We start from the raw sequence: 25,296 nt of genomic DNA on the forward strand, positions 1-25,296 counted from the left end.
TGCTCCCCCACAGCTTTTTTTAAACTAGGGGGCCCCCCCCACTGTCCGGCTCACACGCCAGCCGGACTGTGATGTGGGCGAGCATTGGGATCTCATCAGCTCCAGCACTGCGCTCTTGCCACGGGGATCCGGTTGCCCTGGTGAGTAACCTCCTCTAGGAAAATTGAGCCACGGCCAAAGTCCATTCCCTGTCGATGGCAAGTCCCGAGCCCCCCCAGGGCTGGGCCTGACGCCCTTCTTCCAGGAGGGGACGCCAGCTCAGCCAAATGCTGGGGGGGCTGCGTCCGTCTGCCACCATCGCGGCGCATGATCTCCTGCTCCTGGCTCAGCTTCTAGCTGCACCACTGCAGAGACCCCCCCAGACACCCTGCCCGCAAAACCTCCTACACCCTGGCTCACAAACTCTCCCATTCTCTCTGTACCCCCTGCAGCGAGTCTGGGGCTGTGACCTCACCTTCCAGGCTGAGCTCCGGGTGGGGGGCTCCACTCTTCCCTGCTAGCTGGGGTAACACTCTGGGGCCTCAGCGTGACCCAGCTCCCAGCAGCCCAGAGCCAGGGCTGGGGGCAGGGAGGGGGCTCAGGCTAGCAGGTCCCCCTCCCTCCTGGCTGCTGTGGGGTGGAAGGTCTCAGCCCAGCACAACCCAGGGGAGCTGATCTCCGCCCCACTCCAGCCCAGCTCCTCTGCAAGGGGCACTGCTGCAGCCTGTGCCAGCCCTTCCCCCGGGGACTCGGCAGAATTTAACCCTACCCCCCCCTTCAGGGGAGCAGCAGAGCCCCCCGGATTTGCACACTGCAGCGACAGCATGTGGCAGCTGGGAGCCAAGAGCCACCTGCCATGCAGATGGTGCTGGGGCGTTGGGGAAGAGCTGCCAGCCCAGCGTGGCTGACACAACCTGCAGACAGTGCCCGGCTACATGCCCAGAGGGGAGGGTGCGGGCTGGGCCCTGAGCACACGGGGTGCAGGGAGTAGGGCCGGGGGCCTGGGCTGTTGCCAGCAGCTGCTGGGGAGGACTGGGGAGTGCTAGGCCCGGGACATTGACTAGGAGCAAGGCAGAGACCCACCCTGCTCAGCTCCCCCCACAGTCTAGCCCCACTGCACGGGCATCTGGCTGGGCGGCAGGGTCCTCGTGCACCTGACGGAGGGAGGAAAACGGGCGCAGAGCGAGATGCGCCAGGTCACCGCAGCCCGGCTGGGAACGAAAGCCAGGAGCCCTGTCCCCCTCCAGCATGCACTTCGACTCGTCTCTCGCGGGAAACACCCCCGCCCTGACAAAGCACGGCTGGGCTCGGGCCTTTTGCAAATGGAGTTATTAGCTGCTGTTAATTCTCCTACCGAGCCAGGAACCGGGTCTGCCCCTCAAACCGCGCATGAAATGTTCAGTTCTCTCAAGCAATGAAAAGTAGCTGGCGGCTGGGAGCTGGGGGCTGAGTGTGAAGTCTCCGCCGCACCATTTGCAACAGACCGTGCGTGGGAGGGAGAAATTACAAGCATTCAAGCCGGGAAAATGTTCTGTGTGAGTGAGAATTTTAACTCGTTTTCACGCCGCGCTACTGGGAATGAAAAGGGGATTTTACCCTCCAGTTTCAGAGAACAAGATCAGCCTTTGTAGAAAAATTACTTCTCCTCCACAGCTCTTCCATAGGCCAGGCACGGCCCAGGACCCCACCGTGTCAGGCGCTGTACCTTATTTATTTATTAGGCGTATTACAGTAGCAACTAGGAGCCCCCCATGCCAGACACTGTGTGAACCCAGAATAGAAAGATGGCCCCACTGCAGAGCACTGACAATCTATCATTAACTAGCTGTACAGGTGGGGAAACTGAGGCAGGGGGAGCAGCACAGTCACACAGCCTGTCAATGGTAGAAACTGATCACAAACCAGGAGGCTTCACTTCTAACCCCCTCACCACACCCCTCTCCCAAAACTGGGAAGACAGAACCCAGGGGAGTTGAGTCCTGCTCTGACCACTAGCCCCAACTCCCCTCCCAGAGCTGGGCCCACCACCCAGTCTAATTCCAGCTCTGCCACTGACTTTGGGCAAATTTCCTTTGCCCCTCTGTGCCTCAGTTTCCCCTCTTGCCCTTCCTGTATTTAGACTGTATTCCCCTCCTGAGGAACACCTGGCCAGCCCGGTTTCACTGAGGGGAGGCGCAGCGTTCCCCAAGGGAAATCCTCAAACAGCTGCATGCCAGAGGGTTTCCCACATCGCCCTCAGCAGTATCTAGCTCAGAGGCACGTGTGCATGCAGCAGGGCGCTGCCAAGCAGGACTGGCGCCAGACGGGAGGTCACAGCCAGCAAGCAGGTCAGCCCACTCACACCCAGCTGCCTGCTGAGGAGGGGCAGTTTCACCCAGTTTACTGAGCCGAAGCAAGATCCCAGCGCCGCGAGCAGCAGGGTCGAGTGGGTGAGCGGCCAGGACTCCTGAGTTCTGTTCTAGGACAAGTCACTTCCCCTCCCTACAGCTGGCTAGCAAGGGGCAGGGCCAGGAAAGCTTTGGACCAAAGGTGCGAGAGGAACAAAAGCCAAAGTTTTCAGTGGGATCTGAGAACAGGTGCTGCTGGCCCTGCTCTCCTCTGCAGCACCCCAGCACCCCTTGGCCCTGCCCGGCTGGTGTGTCCCAGTTGTCACGGGTGAGAAGGGGCACAGAAGAGGGCCATGCTAGCTGGGTCAGGCTTAGAGGAGGGGGCAGAAAATGAACAGTTTGTAGCTCTGCTGGGGGAGGGGAGGGGAGGCTAGTGGTTAGAGTGTAAGGGGATTGGGACTCAGGACTCCTGGGTTCATTTTACACCTGCCCACGGACGGAGCGTGGAAGCAGGCAGAGCTGGGGGGCTAGGAGCCTGGACAGCCCAGCTCTGCCCCTTCGAATTCGTCCTCTTGGGCTCAGGTTACTCTTCTGCTTGGAAAGCCCCAAGAGTCCCTCCCTGGAGCACCCCATGCAAGTGGAGGCACTGCCAGCTCCTGCGAAAGGGCAAGGCCTGCCCGGAACGCTCCTGGGAGGGGTGGCCCGCCTGCCCTGCGCCCTCCTGGATCCTGGCACGTGCCAAACCTTCCTTCCAGCAGCAGGGCCACCTGCCACGGCTCCTGGCGCTCTGCAGCACGGCTCCAGGCCTGCTCATCACTGCCTGGGGCAGCATTTCACCACGGGCCCTTCCCACGGTGGGCGAAGGGCAGGGAACCCCACGCCCCAGCACCCAGTGCCAGGGTGCAGAGATCAGCACTCTCTGCCAGCAGCCAGCTCCCCGCTTGCTTTGCAAGGACCTCCAGCTGCCGCAACAGCTGGCTACCAGCAGCAGCCTGCCAATAAGCCGGGCAGCGTACGCGGCTTGGCTACCATCCATGGTGGCGTCTGCGCTGGCCACAGCAGCTGCTCTGGTCTGTTGGGCACACACCCGAGTTCCTCCCACACGGCAGGGCCCAGCCAAAGAAGCAAACCACTAATGAAAGCGAGTTGTAGGTAAAAACTAAAATCGCCCCTGCCGGCCTTCCGGCAACCATGTCCAGGAGGCAGCCGAGTAATTACCTGGGGGCACTGACAGGTCAGAGAACTGTTTCTCGTGACCCGAAAAGAAGCTGAAAGAGGAGGATTAGCAAATTGCAGCATTGCCGTTAAGTATCACGCAGGAGGGCAACTGAATATTGGCAACATGGACAAGTGCTAGAAATCCAGAGACGACGAGGGGTGAAGTAGAGCACGGGGCATTGAATGAGGGTTTGCTGGAAACCTGGTGAAATGAGGATAATCAATGGGACGCTGTAACACCAGGGTATAAAATAAGCTGGAATGACAGAGTAGGTCATGGTGGAGCAGCCCCGTATGTGCAAGAAAACAGACAGTCAAATAAAGGAAAAACCTCCAATGAATCTAACTGCACCGAAGGAGCTTGATGGGTAGATTCCAGGCTTGAATCGAGAGTGGAGCTGTTGGAATATCCTGTCGCCCACCAGATCAGGACGGTGCCAGTGACTGAAATGCTCAGGGAGATTAGAGAGGCGACAAAGGCAGAAAATGCAGTAATAATGGGGGGTCCTCCAAGGAGCTGTAGCGGGACCTGTGCTGCTCAACACACTCATTAATGCTCTGGGAAAGGGGGGGATCAGTGAGGTGGCCAAATTTGCAGCCGATACAAAATGACTCTTGGTCGTTAAGTCCAAAGCTGGCTGCGAAGAGCGACCAAAGGACCTCGCTACACTGGGTGAGAAAATGGGCAGATGAAATTCAATGTTAGTATTAGACTCAGAGCCTTTAAGGCCAGCAAGTACCATCCTGGTTGTCTACTCTGACCTGCTCCACCCACTCCTGTAACGGGCCCAGACCCTCAGGCTGAGTTACTGACGTCCTCACACCATGAGTTAAAGATGGCAAGTTACAGGGAATCCACTATTTACACTAGTTCAAACTGACAAGTGATCCGTGCCCCCTGCTGCAGAGGGAGTCCCCCACAGGGTCTCTGCCAATCTGACCTGGGGAAAAATTCCTTCCTGACCTCACATCTGGTGATCAGTGCAACCCTGAGCATGTGAGTGAGACCCACTGTCTTGACACCTGGGAAAGAAGTCACTGTAGTAACTCTGAGCCTTCCCCTTCTCGTGTCCCATGTCCTGCCGTTGGAGATATTTGCTAGTAGCAGTCACGGATGGGCCAGACGCCTTTGAAGGTAACCTCATCATACCAACCCCATAAACGTCTCATGTTCAGCCTTAAAATGTGTTTGGTTCTTTTCCCCCCTGGCTCCCCTTGGAAGCTGCTCCGATGGTCAGAAACCTTCACCTAAGTCAAGCCTAAACTTAAAGATGGCCAGTTTATATCCACTTGTTCTTACCTTGTGCCAACGTTGTCCCTTAACTCCTCCCTCTCCCTGGTGCTTACCCCTCTGCTGTATTTAGAGAGAAAATGTTTGGGTAGGTTAAAAAGCCAAGCTCTGGAAGGCTCCTCTCGTAAGGTAGGTTCTCCATTCCCCTGATCATTCTAGTAACCCTCCTCTGCAGTTTCAATTCCCTCTTTCTTAACCACGGATATTGGAAAACGTAACCCCAACGACACATACAAAATGATGAGGTCTAAGTTTGTAGTTACCACTCAAGAAAGATCTTGGTGTCGTCATGGATCGTTCCCTGAAAACGCCCGCTCAGGGCGCAGTGGCAGCCAGAAAAGCAAACCCAATGTTAGGAACCATTAGGAAAGGGAGTGACAAGATCCAAAACATCATAATGCCACAATATAAACCCCTGGCAGGCCCACACCCTGAACACCGCAGGCAGTTCTGATTGCCCCATCTCAGAAACAGATGGATTAGAATTCCAAGAGGTGCAGAGAAGGGCAATAAAACCAAGGGGGGCCTGGAACAGCTCCCATCTGCGGTGAGATTAAAGAGGACCCCCGAGACAGGCTGTTGGGCTACAGACTCGGTCTGACCCAGTCTGGCCGGGCTTATGTTCTCCTTGACAGGGCTACAAAATCCCTGCTGCCCTCTGCTGGCCAGCTGCTACCAGGCACCGAAGGCTTCTCAACTCATGTTCAACGCTGCCTCAAGGGTCAGAGGTTAAGTGTCTTGCTCAAGGGGCACCTGGGCCCCCCCGCAGAATATTCCACTAGAGCTACAGCAATCACTGCTGTGGAGGAGAGCCCACCCCCCCGTGACCCAGCTGCTCCCCACAGATCAGCGTCTGGGAACCTCTGCACCAGACCCATTAATATACTCCACGAAGAGAGGTTTAAAATCTGCCCACCCCATCTGCCTCTCTCAGCTCTGCCCACCTCCAGCATCCCACCCACTCCTCCTACACTGAGCCCCAAGGGAACCTCAGTGCCTCTCACGGGAGCCCAACCGAACAGCCCAGGGCAAGCTGCCTCCACAGCACAGATTCTTTAACAATTATCCCAGACACCAGCGGAAGCCTGGCCCCACTGGCGTACCAGCCAGCCCGCCTTGCAATGCTCTGCTGAAGCCCAGAGCGGGATGCAGTGTCATTACACTCCTGCCGAGCGCTGTGCAAGCCGCCTGCTCAATGCCACCTATGGAGCAGCTGTTCTGCCGCACTCTGAACAGTCTTGTTTTGTAGCCCCCTGGATGTAACAAACCTGCCACGGCAGGAAGCTACGTTTTCTTCTGCTGATCGTTCATGCAGGGAGCAGAGGGCATGAGGGTTCAACTTCTGGAGAGAGAGGGCAGTGGCTCCATGATGAAAAATGGCACTGAGTCAGCATGGAGAGGAGCACATGGGGAGCGTAGCCAAGTGGGAAGAAAGGATTCTGTTTTCCAGCAGTGCTAGAAGCCTGGGGAGGCAAAAATCAGGGTGGTTCTGATACCCTTGTTTTCCAAGCGTTTCTGCCGTTGTATAGCAGAGGGGACATCCGCCCTTCCAGACGACGACAGCTCAATACCAGGTCTCCTGGCAAGCTGACTGCCGAGACCACCTTTAAGCAGCACAAAAGACAGACCCAGAGCATCAGTTACATTCTAAGATGTATTGTCGTTTCCACCAAGTCATTACAATGTCGGTTACACGTGTGCACGCCAAAAGAACAGGAACAAAAACAAAACAAAAAAGCCATCACAGTGTTGTTAGGTCTAGAAAGTCAGTCCTGCGACCGATATGTTAAACGACACATTTCAGCGTAAGGCAGAGAAACGGTTACATTTTAAACAAAGAATTTTTTTAAAATGTCATTTGAGTTAATTTCAACTAAGTACAAAAGGTTGTTAAATTAAACACCAACAAAAAAGTACTTCAGTTCGAAAGCCACATCTGCGTGAAAAGATCTCAACCAGAAACAGGCAGGTGGGGGCTCTTCCCCCCTCTCCCCATGGCTGGGAATTCACAGGCCGAGACACCAATTGATTTTTAGTAACCTGCTGAACGACTCAGACGCACGCTGCCCCAACGCGTCCAGGGCTGAATTAGCAACCTTGTGCCAAGTTCCCCTAACGCAATTTGCAAACAGCTGAGAGGCCAAAACCAAGCTCAAGTGTAGCTGGAAGCGGTGCAGCGATCCCTGCAGGACCTATGCTGCACAGACGAGACAGCAGATCACTGCAGCGTGAGCAAGCCAGGCTGCTCCAGCAACCACAGTCCTGCAGGGCCAGGCTTCAGACTCCTAACCTAGGGATCAAGGCTATTTTGCTGTTTCAGAGCCAAAGGGGGAGGAACCCATTTAAGTTATGGTACATGTGCAGCAAGTGTTCCTCCTTGGGGATCAGATTGAGCAGCCTCGTCCTTGGAAGTGGAGGTGTTAAGACTGGTTGCATCACCTTCCATTTACACAGAAGCAACACCCAAGCGCTGGGTACAAACTGTACACGGGCTTATCCCGCCAAGCCGGTTTGCCCAAGAAAGGGTGAGGGAAAAGCAGCCTGCAAGCAAGAGGCCAGCTCTTCAGAACACCAAGGGCATGCCTGGAAAGCCACATGCTCCTCGTTGGGTCCCATTCAGTGGAGAGTCCCCAGGCAGCAGGAACTCTGCCTTTGCTGGACGCAGCGCGCACTGGTGGGGCAGCAGAGACAGGACTTTGCCCTGTCTCGGTCTGTTGCAGGTTGAGAGTTTGCACACACGGACGACAGAGACTGCCCACAACACAGTTACCAGCAGGGCCTGCTCCAGAGAGAAAGAGGAGGAGCTTCTAAATTAAGTGGTGACTGCACGGCCAGCGCATTCCTGTCAGGCTGCTAACACCCAGCAGCCCTTTCCCAGACAGCTAAGCTTAAACAATGACAGAAATAAACTTGCTAATTTCAGAGCTGAAGAAACAAAGTAAAGTCAGATATTTCCTTCGGGAGGTGGTTACATTCCTGGCTACCTGACCAACAGAGACTCCTATACCCAGCTTAACAGAAAGGGCCAGTTCATCTTTAAAACAAAAAACTAGGACAGAACCAAGCCAGCTTCATTCAATATGCTATGATGGGAAAAGGGCAAACATTTAATAACGGGGGGAGGAGAATCACGAGAACTTGTAACGAGGGAGCAACCCTTGTGTTTAGTATTTCAACATCCTTCATGTCCCAGTGAACAGGGGCAGTGGGGAAAGAGGCGGTTTGCAGGGGAGCCCCACTAAACACCTAAGAGGGAAGGGTGCCTGGCCCTGGGCACAATAGTGCTGCAGCAGGGTGCTGCAGGTGGGCACCTGCTGGCCTCACCCAAGCACGGAGAAGGGGACTTCTCGGAGTCAGAGCTTCCTGCTCGCTGGCAGTGCCGATTCCGGTGCGGGAACTTCTGAGGCGGGTGTCCCTACGTATTGCTCCGCTCCTTCGATTTTTCACTTGTGCTGCCCTGGAGGGGAAGATGCAAGCCACAGGGTTAGTGCGCGCCTCACACCATTCACGCTCTCTGCGCAGGGTTACGTCTATCGCCTAGGTGGGCCAAACGTTCCCCGCACCAGGGCACTAGAAAGCAGCCACCGTCCTCCCACCGCCCTTTGTCTCGGCTGCACCACCAGATTCAACCTCCCGGATCTCGCTTCAAAGCAAACTTTGTCTGCACAGTGAGGAGTTGGGGCCTGAGATTTCCCCACGGTTACTAGTTAAAGCCAGGCGTCTCGGCAGCACCTTTTAGCAGAGGATCTCAAAGCACTGTACACAGGTGAACATTCTTCCCATTTTATGGATGGGAGAAACTAAGGCCCAAGGTCAGATAGTGAGTTAGTGCAGAGCCAGGAATCGATCCCGGGGGTCTTGACTCCCAGCCCCCTGGTCTAACGCATGCTGCCTCCTCCTCCTGACGCAGGGACAGTGATCCTGAGCAGCATGTGGTTCTGTGCACACTGTGACCGAAGCTCACTAAACTCTTACGGTGCACTGGCCGATATTTATGAGAACACCAAAACACCCAAGTGCATAGCACTGGAGAGGGGAAATGGCACTCAGTAGAGAACTGATTCTCACTGTCTCTGTACAGACTTTAAACTTGCCCCTTAAGCCTCTACGTGGTCAAGGCATCAGCATTTATTTTTCTCGAGAAATCACAATTTCCTAAGTCAGAAATGGATTTTTCAACTATCTTTTTCTCTAAACAAAAAGGAAACCAAGAGTCAACTTGGGACTTACTTTGTACGTGGGTTTAGATTTAAAGTATTTAGAAACTCAAATTAACTGGAGCCCTGCTTACAACCTGCAACGAGAAGCTGGAGTTTGGGACACGTCAAAAGGTTAGACAGTTGAAGATTTTCTTGAAAACAATGGGTGGGGGGGAGAGAGACACATCGCAGGCCACTGGGAAAACGGCTCCCACAGCAGCGCACGGCAGAGGGGTCAGTACCTCGGGAGGCGGCGGCTTGATAGTGACGGGCTGGGATGTTCTTCGTGGTGGTGAAGGTTTCGGCTGTACTTGCTGCTGGACAGTGTTGTAGTAGGTGACTCCTCCGTACACCTGGGCCTGGGCCTGGATCCCCCAAAGAACGGAAAGGGTTAGTTCTTCCTGACACGGGATGCGAAGCTGCAGCTGCCCAGGCGTTGGCAGGGTTCAGCCTGGCTTTCTTTAGAGTGTAAACCAGCTTTAAAAACCAAGTCCTCTAAAGCCAGAGGGGAGCAGCGCCGGTTAGGGCTCACGGTGCGCTGCGGAATGCAGCTGCCAAGCTTTGTCTGCAAACACCTGAAAAAGGAGTTTCAGTGGAGTGGGCTCCTCTAGCTGTCAGCTTGCCCAGACTGCCCGGGATCCCTGGTGGAGGCCCTGTTGCCAGGGTCAGTTCTCTGACTGGGTCACTCTACAGCTAAGCTGGTTGGATTCCTAGATAATAAGGTCACATGGGCTCATTACGCCCTACACGGTTTTTGCATAGGCCATATAATGTTCCCACTTTGAATTAGCAACTGGTCTGTGCTCAAGGTGGCTGGTAATTCCCCATCATACCCAGATCATGTCCAGGAGCGCAGGGGTCCTGTGCTTACTCCAGTTCAATCTCTCTCTCTTCAGCTAGACCAGCAGAGAAGGGAAAGGTCAAAACTGTTCAGGTTTGGTTAAGAAACTGCACCTCTTTTGTCTTGCCACTGAGTGTCACCCGTGTGCTATTTGCAAGACAGCCTCAATGATGGGAGTTTCTGACCTGCCACAACTCCAGTCATTAGCAGGATGCCCTGAAAAAGCGCACACGCCCCCAGAAAGTGAGGACCTCGAGCGAGACAAATGCTATATGGCTACAGGACTTGAGCCAGTGGATGTACAGCCTGGCAGTTAAGAGAGAGCCCCCACTTGGCTGCCAGCAGTTCACACAAGAACCTTTCCCAACCCTGTGGGACTGAGACGTCACAGGGGATTTTCCTGGCCCAAAAGTGGCCTTTGGGCTCACACCCTGCTGAGATCACAAACACCAGGCTGTGCCCAGCCTGCTGTCTTAGTCTGACAAACAAAAGGAAGTAGGCTCTAAAAGAGAACCCAGTAATTCTCTGTGCCTGGCTTAGCTTGGCCCATGAACAGACCCATCCAGTTAATGTGCTTCTAGGCAGCTTCACTGTCCTAGTTCTCTTGCCCTGGTAGAGAATTTAAATTCGTGGCCCAAACAACAACCGCCACAGGCCATCAGGGAGTTTATAACTAAAATTCAAATTCCAGTCCCAGTGTGGGTGAACCAGGGAGGTCAGATTTGGCTTCTTCTATTCCCCAGATTGAGTAGGAAGCAAGATGTTTTCCTCATTTATGCTCTTTACTAAGATTTAGTCTTAAAGTCTGTTTTAATAACCTAGTGCGTTGCCTCCTCTAGGGAGTAATCCCACATGGCAAAGGAACCAGCTGCTACCACACGCTGTCTCAAAGGACATACAACATATGGACCCATCCAGGACAGGATCCCATCGCTCCATGCTTAAAGAACTCCTGCTCAAGGCAACCAAAGCCTGCTTTAGCCAGCTCACCTGTGTGTTGGGATACAGATGGGGAGGAGGTGGTGGTGGGAGTGCTCCTGGGGGATAGGGGTAGCTGGGATTCCCAAAATTCATGACTCCAGGAGGGGAGAAATAGGTGGGTGCGAGCAGCTGCTGCGGGGGTGGTTGCCCAGGAGGCATGGAGACTGGTGGAGGATATAAGCCAGGGTTAGCCAAAGGTGCCGGTGTCTGGTGTGGATGTAAACCTAGGAAGCGAAACAAAATAAATCCATATGTAAGTCACCCCTGAAACCAGAGCATCCTAGGAAATGGCTGGGATTGTGAATTAGCATCTCTGCATTAGCCTTGCTCTGACCTTCACTAGCTTAATAAGGAGGGTTTATAGAACAAGAGTACTTTGTGAAAGCCTTCTTGGCACGCGATCACAACCAACTAACTCCTGCACAGTTTCTGACAGGAAAGTTCACACACAAATAGCAGATGGCTGACAGTGGGCCCCAGTTTCCCAACACGTGGATCGTATTCAAATGGACTGGACAGCGTACCAGTAAGTAAGTTACTATGGGGAAACAATCCCACATGAGCCTTGGGGGCAAGTCTAAGAGACCCACTGCCTCCCTGATTTCTGGGATCCTTCGTATCTAATTGCTGCTGGGTCAGGGAAGCTGCCAAGTGTCTCCATCCAGGAGGAGGGGGGCAGGCTGCTTCCATTAAGACAGGGACGTGACTCAGCCAACTATTCTGCACAAAACCAGCAATGTTCTACCCAGAAGTTTCCAAGACACCCTCAAGAGGGCTTGGACCTGCACTGGCCATAAGCAAAGGAGATGCAGCAGTTAGCACCACATATTTACATGGGCACATATGACATTTAACAAAGATCACGTCACTTATTCATGGCAGCACCATGGGAGGGAGCAAGATTTGCTTACAACACCTAAGAAATGGATATACACCTTTGTCAACCTTCATCTCAATGTTCAGAGATGCTGCCATAAATGGCTATGAAATGGAAGGGCCTTCGATTTTAGACAAACAGATCAGCAACGTTTCACACAGCGCTTTCCATTATCAAAATGCAACGCGGATGCCCACTGGTTTAGCCATGAGCTGGTAGGTGAGTATGCCTCATTTTACAGATAGGGAAACAGGAGTTAAATGCCTGGCCCAGGCCAGAGGGAATCTACATCAGAGCTGGATTACAACACAGGAGAGTCCTTGATTCCCAGGCCTGTGCTCAGACAAGACCTTCCTCAAATGCAAGGTTAGCAAGTTTGCTTGTGAGGGCAGGGAAGTGGGAGACAGTGGCTCACCTGGATGTGGGAGGTGCATTTCTGGCTGTACAATCATACCCTGGGGGGGCAACGGGGCAGGATTCTCGCTGTGTGTGTAGATTGGTCCCTGGAATTGTACTGCAAGAGAAAACGGTTTGCGAGGAAATAAGTTATTTAGCTTATTCTGCTGTAACGAGAGTCACGTTGATTACAGAAGTCAAGAGAGACGCAGCGTCTGAGCGCTGTTGTATTAGAAACGGTGCCAACTGCATGTGCCACCCAGCAACAGGCTCACATGCCCGACAGGATTCCACCCAGCTTTCTCCTACCTGTAATGGAACACACCCCACTTACATAACTTCCTCCTTTAACGCTTTGAACAGCTAGACTGATTTTCAACATCTCATTTACTCCCCAATCTCTCCCTCATAAAATGCCAATGAAACAATTATTTCTACCACGTTTCAATTTCCTCTTCTCCTGATCTAGAACAACATCTGAGTTTCCAAAGCTACAGACGATCACACAGTGATACAGGTAGTGTCGGTAGGTGCTTTACAAATCAGGGCAGGGATTAAATCCAGAAAACTTGGTTGTTATGGACATTTAAGAATGATTTCAGGAAAGCATTTCATACTAAGCTTTGAAATTTTAACCATCTCTGTATTGGATCTCTAACTAGCTCCCATGTCCTGTTCAAGAGGAAGGGTCTCTTGAGGTACTGATGAAAAGTTCCCAATAATTAACTTGCTTTTATGTCTGCACCAAAATACCACATAGGCCTTCCCACTGATGGAGCAGCTTCTTAAGTAGCTGGGAAGGAACCCCACCCACTCCTGCACTGAAAGCTCATTTCTGAGTGTGCTAAAGAATGAGAGAAGAGAAACGAGAGCTGCAGGGGTCACTCACATGGATCATAATAGTGCCCTTCCATGATGCTGATGTGCATGGGTGGAGCAGGCTCTGGAACTGGTGGCCGCTGACGCTGGGACGAGTAACGCTTTGCACGGCCCCCCTGGACTCCCTGGAAGAGTTCAAAGGCGTCTGTGAGCTACAGAGAGTTACAAAGAGGAATTTCTCCAGGCTCTGACCAGCGTTACCCAACCAGCCTGCCTGGAAACCTACATTCGGCTTAAAAAACCAAAATGACAAATGCTGGTGTGCCACAGCCAGGTTTGAATCATTAAAGCACAGAACCAAATCAACACTTTGACTTAAAATGACGAAAAAGAAAAGTTACAACCCATACAATATCCCATTTTACCATTTCCTCCATCCTGTTGAACTGAGGTGGTGGTGGTCCAGCTCCCATGTGCATATGATTAGGAATACCTAGGAAAAGAGACAGGCTGGTTATTAAGTCTTACACTTGTCTTTAACAATGAGCAATCTTATGGGTCAGAGGCGTCACTAGACATCATCTGCCCAGTTACATGAAATGCAGTACAGAAAATGTCACTGTTTTAGAGGAGTTACTGCAGTGTGAATACCAACACATGCCTTGCAAATTTCAGTGAAAATGTCTATGTCATAAGGAACTTTGATGATGCAATAAGTATCAGAGACGTTAAGGTTTTATGCATTTCAGTACTGAGCACAAAAGGACGCTGACAGTTATTTGATCAATGTGTGATTGGCTCTGTGGCTGTGGGCAGTGACCTAGGGGGTTTTCACCTTCCTCTGCAGCATGCAGGTCACTTGCCAGGAGGGTGTCTCATTTCCCAGCCACTGAAGGGGCCTCAGTCCCCCAGTTCTCTGTCTATGGCACATAATAATCTAGTCTCCTGAGGGTTGGGATATTTGGATCTCATGTCATTGGCTGGGGTTAGCATGCAGGTGCGGTGGTGGGTGGCCTGTGACAGGATGTCAGACTAGAAGATTGGGAGGTCCCTTCTGGCCTTGAACTCTGACTACACCTAAAATCTCAATCTCAGTGTCATAGGGTAACCCCCCCTGCCCCCCCGTGTCCCTTCCCAAGAGTGTCCTCATGCAGCAGGCCACGCCACAAGTGCACTTGCCTCAGTTTCCCTCCTTAAGTAACCCAAGGACTCCACTTCAGCCTCTCTTGCTTCAATAAGGCCCTTCCTGGGAGCCGGTTTATTATGAAAACCATAGTGTAAATTGTCCAAATCCCAAGTCCCAACAGTCCATTTATCACCCTATTGCAAGGAGTCCTGAATCACATATCCTCTGTGCCATTCCACAACACATTCCAGCATCTTCCACCGCCTTCGGACTCCGTGTCAGTCCTCCTCTGTCCCTCTGCCAGGACATCCACCCCTGCTCCTCCCAGCAGGAACCCCAACTGCCTCTCTGCCGGAGATCAGCCTCGCCCAGGGGGCATCCCTCACGCCCCCAGCGCCTCTGCTGTCAGCCCTCGGCTTCAGCTCTCTGGCTTAGACTTTCATAGGCAACTCCCTTTGCTGCTCTTCCTGCCTTCAGCCCTGTCTGGCTCTGGCCCCTGCTACTTCCTCCAGTCCCCCAGGCTCTGCCCGCTCTCACCGGCTGCTCTTCCTGACTAAACCAGGCTGCCCTGAATTACTGGGGGCTCCCTCTTAGATTCTCCCAGATCCTTCATAGCCCCTTATGCTGTCCTGCCATTTCAACTGGCTAAATTGGGAGCACCTAGTCTGGCACAGGGCAGCTGGATTTGTTGCATTTACTGGGGCCGGTCAACCCGTGACAGTCAGAAACTGATCGGAGCAACTTCCAACACAAGGCAATTATCAGGCAGGCACAGGTACTGGTTACATTGTTAATATACGTTTGCATGTGGAACGCCTCCCCAAACTTGTTTATCTACCCACATGCCTCCTAAAAACTAACTCCTGCCATCGCCCCCAGGAGGTGTGAGGCCGCAGGAAAGGCTTGCTACAAGGGGACGCTCAGGAAAGTTAATCCGAATTAAAGGTGTGAATGAAAGTGGAGTAGTTAAACCACATTAAACCCTGGCGTGGATGCTCTTATTTAGAAGTAAAGTGGCCTCAAAAGGAAAGGAATTATCCAGATACATACAAGCCTCACTGATCATGTGGTATGAGTATGACCAGTTGTGCTGGTATAATTATACTGGGATACTGACACTTCTTATTCCAGTACAAATGGCTTTTTTTGGTTTAATTTAAACCCTTCCCTGGAAACGTAAACTAAAGCAAAACAAGGCCACCCTTCATCCGCACAAGAGTGTCCACAAAATGACTTCTGGAGCTTTGACTGTATCCAATGTAAAGTCCCACGTTCACTTACACTGGTCTAACTTTCCTGGGTAGACAAGCCAGGGCCGCCCTTGCTTCAATCCTGCCAAATTCCACTCCAAGCAGCAGGAGAAACTGCTTAGCACCTAAGCTCAGTGCATAAGAACAGAGGATTTGCCATTCCCAATCGGACCACTGGTCCATTTAGTCTGGCAGTAGCCAAACCCGGTACCAGGCTATACAGAGCTAATTATGGATGCTGTACATGAAAGGAGGAAATTTCCTTCTGTTTGTCCCAGATGTACTGAGTACCCCCTTGTTCTCACAACATGAGACATGGCAAAAGAGGGAATGAGCCGTTCTTATCATACTCTCCCCCAGCCCTAAATTACTCCACCTATTTCCCGTTACTAATCCCACGCTAAGTAACCCTCTTTTTGGAGGGCTGGGTTGGGAATCTCTTGCCATTACATGAGTCCTGACCAGCTCTCTCCAAACACTTTTTTGGGACCATTTCAATCTCCACTCCTATCTACAGGGAGGCAGCTAATATTGGAACATAGTACTCCCAAGGAGAGTGTCAACGTTCCACACGTCGTTTGTTTAATCCACTCAACCATCCCATTGCTAACAGCAGCTTTGTACTGGACAGATGTCCTAAAGGATGCACAAGTCTTTCCCTAGTTCCTCTCAAAAGATGCTGCACATTCAGAGCCCTTCAGCTCCTACAAGAAGTTTACGTTTGTTTACACATGCATTAACTTCCCTCACCATCATGTCATTCAGTCTGTCCTTCAGTCAATGTGCAGTTTCACAATCCTTCTGTTATTAAACCAAGTAACTTAGTATCAGCAGCAAACCAACCGATGTCTGCAGACAGGAACCAGTGAGATGCAGCTTCTGAGGTTGAGGAGAGCGAGCAACCTGCCTAACAGCTGGGAGTGTGGGGTAATTCTTCATAAATACAACAATGTAAATTCTTATTCTTCTGCAAAGGCCCATGGGACCCATATCCATGGAAAGCAGGCAGGCTCCGATTTAAAGCACTTTACTCCAAGCAAGAGTAAACTGAATGGAACTCACCATACCTAACCCTGAGCTCGGAGCCTGCAATTCCAGCAAGCTAGGTGCTCTGGCACTAATGCTTCGACAATTAAGCTGTCAGACCTTTATTGGCACAGCAGCTGCGCTGCATTCAGTGGGGAAAACCAACAAAAACCCAATGGCCAGAAGCACTTACCCCGAAGCTCCCGAGGCTGTATGAACGGAGGCTGTCCTTGGGTCCAGGTCTGCTCGGTTAGATTCAACTGAGTCATGTCTTGTTCGAGTCCATCCATGCTGGATTCTACTGGTGTCTCCCAACTACCGGCCTTTGCAGGCGGAGGGGGCATCACGACCTGCACTGGTTTCGGAGTCACAGGCGTCAAGCCTTCTGGAGGCGGCACTTCATCTGCCAGCTTTCCTGCATCGCCAGCTTTATTCCGAGTCCTCCTTGCCCGGGAGTAGGACTTCTTTTCGATGGGTCGATCTGGTGGTGGCTGTACAGAGTCTGCACTGGGGGTCTGGCTTTCCAAAATGACCTCTTCCTTCTTGACAGGACTGCTGTGAAGATGCGCAATCTCAGCTTCAGGAGAGGGGTCTCTCTCCAGGGCTTGTTCAACACGCCTTGCCCGGTAACTGCTCTCGTGTTTAGCCGGCTCACGCGTTCGAGAGAGGTGCTGGCTGTTGGCCTCCACAGCTCGGTAGCTTGGACGGTTCTCTTTGTAGCCGCTCATCCTTGGAAAGTTCCTGGCAGGGGGCATCCTACCCACGCCTGTGGAGTTCCGGCTGATGAAGGTTCGTGTCGGCGGCAGATCACTATCAGAGCCCTGGGGTCTTGGCGCCTTGTTTTGCCTCTCGTTGGCCCAGTTTGGCTCTCGCTGCGGAGGACTCCCAAACCTTAAGGAGGAGAGCGGGGGGGGGGGTAATGCCAAAGATCAGAAACAGACCCTTTAAGGTTTGTTTCACCCCTTAAGATCCTTTCCCAAAGACAATACACCTGTTCTACCTGCCCATCCTGGAGCTGGCTTGCTCCAGAGCCCGATGCTTCCACTCCTTAGTAATAAGAGAATCCTCACAGCACCAAGGCAACCCTCTCCCCAAGAAGCAGCACCCAGATACCCAGATACCCCAGGAGCCTGAGTTTCAATCTGACATGGATGCAGCAGAACATCATGCACCCATTAGTTCTTTGCCCAACCCCTGCCTTCAAGTCCATCCCAGTTTGGTGCTCAACATCTCAGTGGCTGCAAGAAGGGTGATCTTTCTCCCCAGGACACGAGGGGCCTTTTGATTGGACTCCCTACAGCCTTGGCTACTCACCGTGGTTTGCGCATCCTCCTCGGCTTGATGTCGTCGGGATTGTGAGCCGACCTGATGTCATAGCCGTAGAGCGCAATCAGCTCCTGCCTGCTTTTGGGGGCTTGCTCATCTTCCCGGAATTTGTCATGTTCCCAGCGGCCCTCATCTTTCCAAAGCTTTCGCTGGCGACCCTTCGGCCTGGAGCAGGAATACAGAGAGACCCAACAGGTCTTTGCAAAGCCAAGGATACGTGGGTGGAATAGGCATGGACGTTCCAGACAGTACAGAACGCAAACAACGGCTGCTTATTTCTAGGAAGTGGTGTGCATGGGAGACTGTGGAACATCTCCCCTTCCCCAACGCCATTCACAGACTTTCAGGGCTCAGAGAGTCACTCCCCTGCTAGCTTGGGGAGGGAGAGAGGGTTTTCTTGGGAACATGCCACTAGCACTCCTTTACATCAGCAAAAGGGTCACAGTTCAGCAGCAGGAGGCTCAGCTCAGGCTTCTGTAGCATTACCTGTCTCTGCTGCCTTAGAAGCATGTGGAACCAAAGCCAGTCCTGGCAGAACACTACCACTAGGCAACTGGGCCACCACATGGCCACTTCTCACAAGTCTTAGAAAATCTCCCAGTCTGCTAAGTATTTAACACAGAAGCCAAGAGCTGGGATGTTTTAGGTGCTGGCTCAGGACTCAACCTCTCTTTAGCCAGGGAAGTTTCATGAGTTTTACCTACCTGACTTCCTCCTCCTGGGCCTGTCCTCGGAGATCATGTTCAAAGAAGAGCCCTTTGCGGGGTATGTATGCAGGGTTCTTCCGATCCTCGTCGTCATCCAAGTGCTTGGGGACCTTTTTCCCAACTTTATTCTCAGCTGGTTCAGTGCTCTCCTATCAAAATCAGAGAATATTCCACTGCAGCAGCCCTCCCACGTACAGCCAGCCTCAACCCCAGGGACCCCACAGCACACATCAGATATCTACCTGCCCATCCCCGCTTTGTCTCTCGCCAGTCACAGCACCTTTCGGGTCAGGCTTCTCTTCCCCTTTCTCAGCTTTTCCTGTGGATTCACTGGCATTGTTACTCGCCTGCTTCAGCTCCACCTTTGCGCCTTCCTCTTCGCTGTACTCCCCTTCCTCAGCCTGAAAACAAACATCCAATTGCTGGGACAAGATGACATGTGATGTCAGTGGCAGATTCCTCAGTGAGTTACGGCCGACGTGCCTAGATCTCCACAGCTCCGGACAGCCCCCTAGCCAGTACCTCTTTCCGGTGCTAAAGAGTGCCAACCGTTTAACACAGAGGAAGGGAAGGCCAGACTGATTCCTTTCTCCACAAATACTACAGAGCAATCCTAGGCCACCAACAGTCACAGATTCTAGAAGAATTCAGAGCAAATGTCAAAGAAAATCACAGTGCAACCAGAGCCTCTGATGTCTACACCGCGGAGCCATTTGTACAGCACTGTGGGAGACGCTACCAAGGGGGACAGCTCATGCCACCAGGCTCTGCAGCTCACATGGATTATATCTCTCCCTCTCCCCACCGAAGGGCTGGTCCCAGCCACCGCTGGATGTCTGAACTCCATGGAACTGTATGGCTGGCTGACTCCAAACACTCTGTTAGCAGGAGTCTGACGTCGTTTCACCCTCCGGGAGACTGCAAGCCTTGCTTTGACTGGAATCGACACTAAAAATAGTATTGAACGATTCACAAGGCGACTGCTCTAGTTTCTATTTCCATGCAGTGTGTTCACATGTCAATTGCTGCTCCTTTCGTTTATGTTTGGAAACAGAGAGTTTGCATTCTACTGAGGCACAGTGGAAGAAGAGCTGTACCTTAACTCACACAGCAGCCCCAGTACTTTAAAGTGGTGGGATATAAGGGGGGTTAGTTCAGTTGCTCTGGAGCTATGGTTATTGGGTCCCTGGAACCCCAATTTCTATATTTTCCAGAGATTTAGCTGCAGTTTGAATGCAGGCCCCTGCAGATAAAGTCTTCTCCTGAGAGAGTCGGAAAGGGAACACTATGGAGAGAGGGGAAGAACTCATGATTTCAGAGCCCACTTCCCCATCCACATTCTGACCTGGCTTTGGAGCCTGCAGCAGCCCCCGAACATTCACTGCAGGGAATGACACATGGAAGCAATGGCATGCCCAGCTAGGTACTTTAAGCAAGCCTCCTCCCTGCCCCCTCTCTTCCCCCCCGCCCCATCTCCCCCACTGCTCATTTTGAGAGTGTGTTTTTCCCCCAGAAATGTTTTGTTGAGCTATGCAGCGCCCCATACACCTCAGGGGAGAAGTGTCTGTGGTTGTCTCACAGCTGGCAGGTGGCCATGACCACTACCAAACTTCCCAAAACATTCTTCAACCTCCTAGTCCTATTGTCAAACACTAAGTATCCATGGAGCACTAGGCCAGTCTGCTGTCAGGGCTGCCTTACTGGACACACCGGCTGTCCTCAGTGACACAAACAGAAGGAATCACTGACAAGAAATGTTCTCTTTTGTGAGCTGTGAATGGTCAGGCCACATTCCTGGACACAGCTCAGCAGCCGTATTCCTCTTTCAGCCAAAGAATAAGTTTTTCAAGTTCAATATTTATGTCTGAGTTACAGCAAATCAAGACATAGCAAGAGCTCTAATCCCCCTTTCCTTTGCCTCCTGCTGCCGTTTTCAGGTCTGTCCCCTGATCTGCACCATTTGCTTTCACAGAGGAGCCAGACCTTAGGTTTAAGTCTCCTGGTACTGCCTGTTGGCAGGGCAGCTCTTGGCCCAGAGACCCGGTCAGTTTAAGGCAGCCTAGACAAGATGCTAGATTCACAGATTCCGGGACCACTGTGACCTGGACAACAAAGGTCAGAGTCCTGCCCCCAAATAATTCTTAGAGCACAGTGTTTAGAAAAACACCCCATCTGGATTTAAAAATTGCCAGTGCTGACCACCATTGCCCTTAGTATCCTGTTCCAAGATAATATACTACAGCACTGCACTGGCCAGAGGGACAAACTTGGTATCACTCCATGGGATTTTCCATTTCTAACTTTGACAGTTTATGCAACACAGCCAGCCTCAAGTACCCACACAGGCTGGATGCAAAGCCTTGCCTGTCATCCCATTCCTTGAGACAAAGGGAAACTCTCCAGCCAGGGGCAGTAGGACCCAGCAAGACATATGAGCTGGTTTCTGTGCTAAGAAGATGCCAGAAAAAGAAGCTCTGAAGGCTATTCTAGGTGTCAGGATAAAGAATACACTCACCTCGGAGTCTTCTGCACTTTCGTAATCCGACAGAACAGCTAGAGAAGAGAAACCAGACGTTTGGTATAAATGCTGCAATAGCGGCGCTTTCTCCAAACATGAATTCGTTTTGATCTGTAACACTCAGAGATTCATTCATCAACAGTCCAGAGTACAGACACAAAGCATTCAAACCACAGCCGTGCTAAGCATTAATATTAAACCAGCCCTCAAACGCCCAGCTGACCAGCACAACCAGTGCTGGACCAATGCTCCAGCTAGGCAGCACTACATGCCTCAGAGGAAACGAACAAAACAGGCACTCAGACTGCAGCACGGGAAGCAGATGGACAACGGGCCTTTCCAAGTGGCCTCAGAATATGCATTTTTAATAGATAATAAATTCTATGCTTTCATATCTCACTTCTCCCTCCAAGCAGGACAGACCTAAGATACGTATTACTCACCATCTCCTTCGATGCCATCTTCACTTTCCTATTGAGAGAGAGAGAGAGAGAGAGAGAGAAACACACAGACACATTACTGGGTATGTAGCGACCAGGAACATTTCAGTCACTTGCCAATCAGGTTGAACCCACAGACGTCTAGAAGTGTCAGGGAGATGCCTGTGGCCGTGACACATACGGGAATCGCTGATAAAGAGAGACATAATAGACCCATCCTGGAAGCTACGTTTTAGAACACTCAAGGAGAACACACATAGATTCAGGAATCTGTACAACATGCATCCAGTCCAACGCGTAGGGCCAGTCAGACTGAGGTGGGGTTAACAGTGTGTTTAGTCACTATGGATCTTTGGGGGAGGAGGGAGCCTACACAGAAATGATGGGCTCCCTTAATAAAACTGGAACCAGACTGCTGGCTCAGAAGGTTACTGGGGGATTATTTAAATTAGTGGCTTTCCCCCAGCCTACATGGTCTGAGGAGCATTCAGCTCAGACCCACATCTGCTACAGATGTCAGAAATATAAAAGTTACTCTGTACCGAGTAAAGACTAGGGTGAAAGTTAAGACTGAACTGGAAAAGGAGATCAGATCACAGCGGTAAATTCCAGAAAAGTAGTAGAGTATCAGACTAAGGAATTTAATAGAATAGGCTCATGATCAAGAATAAAAAACTGTTTATATATTAATGAGAAGCCTAAAAGCAAAAACAGGTGAACTATGAACATTCCTGAAAACAGAGTAGGAACGTGGCATAATAGGTCTGATGGAATGACAAGATACTATAATACATGGCTATAAACTGAATAGGAAGAACAATTAGATTGACAGGTGGGCAGAGCAATATCCTAAAAGAGTGCATAAAAATCTACTGGAAAAGAGGAAGAGCAGAACAAATACAACCCCCAAGAGTTATACTACTGGCATGCTGATGAGGAAAAGAACGACAAACACAAACACGAAATTCTATAAGCACGTCAGAAACATGAAACCAGAGAGAGAATTGTTAGGTTCACGGAAGGCATATAGCTAAGGCAGAAAAGAGTGTTTTCAGCTAAGATGTATACAGTCACTCAAAGTTGTAAACACAGTGGCATCCATATGGCTGATGAGCTACAAAACCACAAGATTAAATTTTAACACAATTTCCCTCAACACCATTTTACCTGACTGAATCCATTTCAAGAGTCCTGACTGTTTTACGTTTCTCTGAAGTCTTACTTGGGGTCAAGCAGCACATTTATCAGTTGACTTGCCACCTTGATGATCACATTAAGCTTTGCTAACTAGCTATAAAATTTCAAGAGACAGGGTTGTGGACCAACCAGATGGCGTTATGAATCTAAAGGTCCAGGCCCAGACCACCTGCACTAAATCACCTGAGCAACAGAGTCTGTACAATCCTTACTGCTACAGCAGAAAGAGAAATGAGGAAAGACGTTCAGTAAAAACAAAGCTGTCTTCCCCATGGCACCACCACCAGCTCGGACATCTCCCCTTCCCGCTGAGCTGGGCAAGGCGGGCAGAGTTCAGCCGCAGCGCCGAGTCTCTCTGTCAGGGTCAGGCCGCACTGGGGTTGTGTTTAGGCTGAAATGCCCCGGGGGTATTTAACCCCCTTCCCTCGAGGCAGGCTACCCGCTCACACCACTCGCGTGCCCCCCGCACCTCCCCTTGCGGAGCTGCCCTGGGGGGCTGTCAGGGCCCCCCCCGGACTGAGCGGGAGAGGACGCTGGGGAGAGACTGTCCCCAGCCCGGATGTGCGAAACCCTGAACACGGGGAAACAAGCCCAGGGGACGGGCGGGGGGGTATTTCAGATCCCCACGCTGCCCGGCCCCTTCCTCTGTGGGGCACAGGCTCACGGTCCCCCCAGCCAGCCAGACCCCCAGGTGCTGAACGGGCCGGGCCCCTCCAGGCAGCCCCAGCTCGTTCAGAGCCCCCCGCCCCGCTCACATTCCCGGGGCGTCCCTGCCCCCGACGCGCCCCGGGCCCCCACTCCCCGGCCGCCCCCCCCGAGCGCCCCGGGGCCCCCCCTCCCCCGGCCGCCCCCCCGACGCGCCCGGGCCCCACGCGCGCCGGCGCCCCATTCGCTGGCCCCCCCCGACCGACCGCCCGGCGGCCCACTCGCACCGGCCGCCACCCCCCGACGCGCCGCCGGGCCCCCACTCGCCCCCGGCCGCCCCACCCCGGGGCCCCACCTCCGCCCCCAACCCCGAGCGCCCCGGGGCCCCACTCAGCCAGGCCGCCCCGTCCCCCAGCCCCCCCCGACGCGCCCGGGGCCGCCACATCGCACCCCCCGACCGCCTCCGGGCCCCCAACTCGGCCCCCAGCCCCCCCGGACGCGCCCCGGGCCCACGCCCCCCCAGCCCCCCCGACGCGCCCCGGGCCCCCACTGCCCCCCAGCCCCCCCGACGCGCCCCGGTGGCCCCCACTCACACACTCGAGACCCAGCAGGGCCTTCGGGCCGGCCCCGACCGCTCTCTGGTCCCGCGGCCCAGGCCGCCCCGGAGCAGGTCCGGGGACGCTCCGGCCGCGCTCGCGGGGGCGAGGCGGGGGAGCCGGAGCGGGCCGCGCCGGCCGGGGAATCGACGCTGTCGGAGGCGGCCGAGTCGGACTCGTCCTCGCTGTCCTGGGAGGCCCGCTGCCGCCGCCTGTCCGCCATCTTGGAGGGTCGGGGGGGCAGGGACCGGCGGGACGGCGAGCGAACTACAGCTCCCAGGATGCACCGCGGAGCCACCAACTTCCGGGCCCTCCCGAAAAGGGTCAAATTCTATTTCCGGGAAGCCCGCTCCGCTGCTCCCACAATGCTTTGCAAGAGTATCTTCCCGCGCCCAAGGAGTCGTTGATCTGGGGCCGGTGCCATCCCCGCCTGGCGGGGTGTGTGTGACGTCATATTATCACACGTTGACGTCATGCTGGTATGACATCATTGCCCCTGCAGGGCAAAGAGCCCCGCTGCTCCGCCCCACCGATTGGCCCTGGGGCAGGGCCTGGGGGCCCCTGCAGCACTGAACCCACTTCTCTGCGGGGGAGGGACAAGTGTCCGATGCCAGGTCTGGGAGCCAGCATGCGAAACACACGGGGGGAGGGGCAGACTGTTAAGGGGCTCCCGCAGCTGTAGATCACTTCAAACGAAGGGGGCAATCGAGGGTGAGGCGGACGTGTTGTTTGCAAGGGTTTCTTTATGCTCATTTTATAGATGGAGACACTGACAACTACACACACACACACCCCCCTTCCTGCAGGACGCTGCACAACCACACATGCACCTAAGTTTTCCCAGGGGTAGCTCCAGTTCACGCTCCTCACATTCTCCTATATATCATTTTCCAGCAAGGAAAGTGAAGGAAGCCTGCCTTAGGGTGAAGTGCTGGGAACTCTGGCCCCATTCCTCTTAAGAAGGTAGGAGCCTAAACTCAGTAGGAGTTCAAAAGTATCTAGGTGCTTACTGAAATGAGAGGGAGCTGAACTCCCAGCTATTCTTGAGTATCTGGGCCTTTGGGACTAAGTGGGGGGCAGTAGGGAATTAATCATCCACATTGTATAAAGAAAGAAACAGAGACACAGAGAGGTGAGGTGACGGGCACCAACAATGATAAAGTGTGTCACTTGCCTTCACTGGAAACAGACAACAGGCACGTTGACCACACATTCTCTGCACCATTATCTACCTAACACACTTGTTCACCCTCTGTAAAGTGAGGTGATTCTTCACATATTCCACAATAGTACATCTGTCTCTTCCAGCATTTGGTATTCTAGCACTTGAGGTACACCCCCTGTTCAGCTGTTATCTAGGAACAGCAGCGACTATCTTTGCCTTTTCATCCACCCACTTGCTGAAAGACTTTTAAAGAGAACAACAAAAAATTAATCGGGAGCAAGTGCCTGTGTATGAGCCTCCAGAATTATTGTTCCCTACAGAATTTATTAAACTAGCATTTGGCAACAGGCCAGTCAGCACTCACCGCGCACT

General features: G+C 52.7%; 1 protein-coding gene across 1 annotated transcript; it reads right to left on the reverse strand.

The window, feature by feature from the left end:
- Window positions 1–6,451: 6,451 nt before the first annotated feature.
- On the reverse strand, window positions 6,452–23,989 carry CASC3 (CASC3 exon junction complex subunit). The gene is made up of 14 exons (XM_032788951.1): window positions 23,761–23,989; window positions 21,325–21,352; window positions 20,879–20,916; window positions 18,606–18,764; window positions 18,361–18,512; window positions 17,645–17,821; window positions 16,524–17,221; window positions 13,354–13,421; window positions 12,999–13,113; window positions 12,129–12,227; window positions 10,846–11,060; window positions 9,257–9,379; window positions 9,046–9,122; window positions 6,452–8,272 (listed from the first exon to the last, which is right to left on the reverse strand). The coding sequence occupies exons 1-13, from the start codon at window positions 23,980–23,982 to the stop codon at window positions 9,087–9,089; spliced, it is 2,130 nt and encodes a 709-aa protein (XP_032644842.1). The 5' UTR covers window positions 23,983–23,989; the 3' UTR covers window positions 6,452–8,272; window positions 9,046–9,086.
- Window positions 23,990–25,296: the final 1,307 nt, after the last annotated feature.

This window comes from Chelonoidis abingdonii, chromosome 21 (assembly GCF_003597395.2).
Source record: "Chelonoidis abingdonii isolate Lonesome George chromosome 21, CheloAbing_2.0, whole genome shotgun sequence".
Lineage (NCBI taxonomy): Eukaryota > Metazoa > Chordata > Testudines > Testudinidae > Chelonoidis > Chelonoidis abingdonii.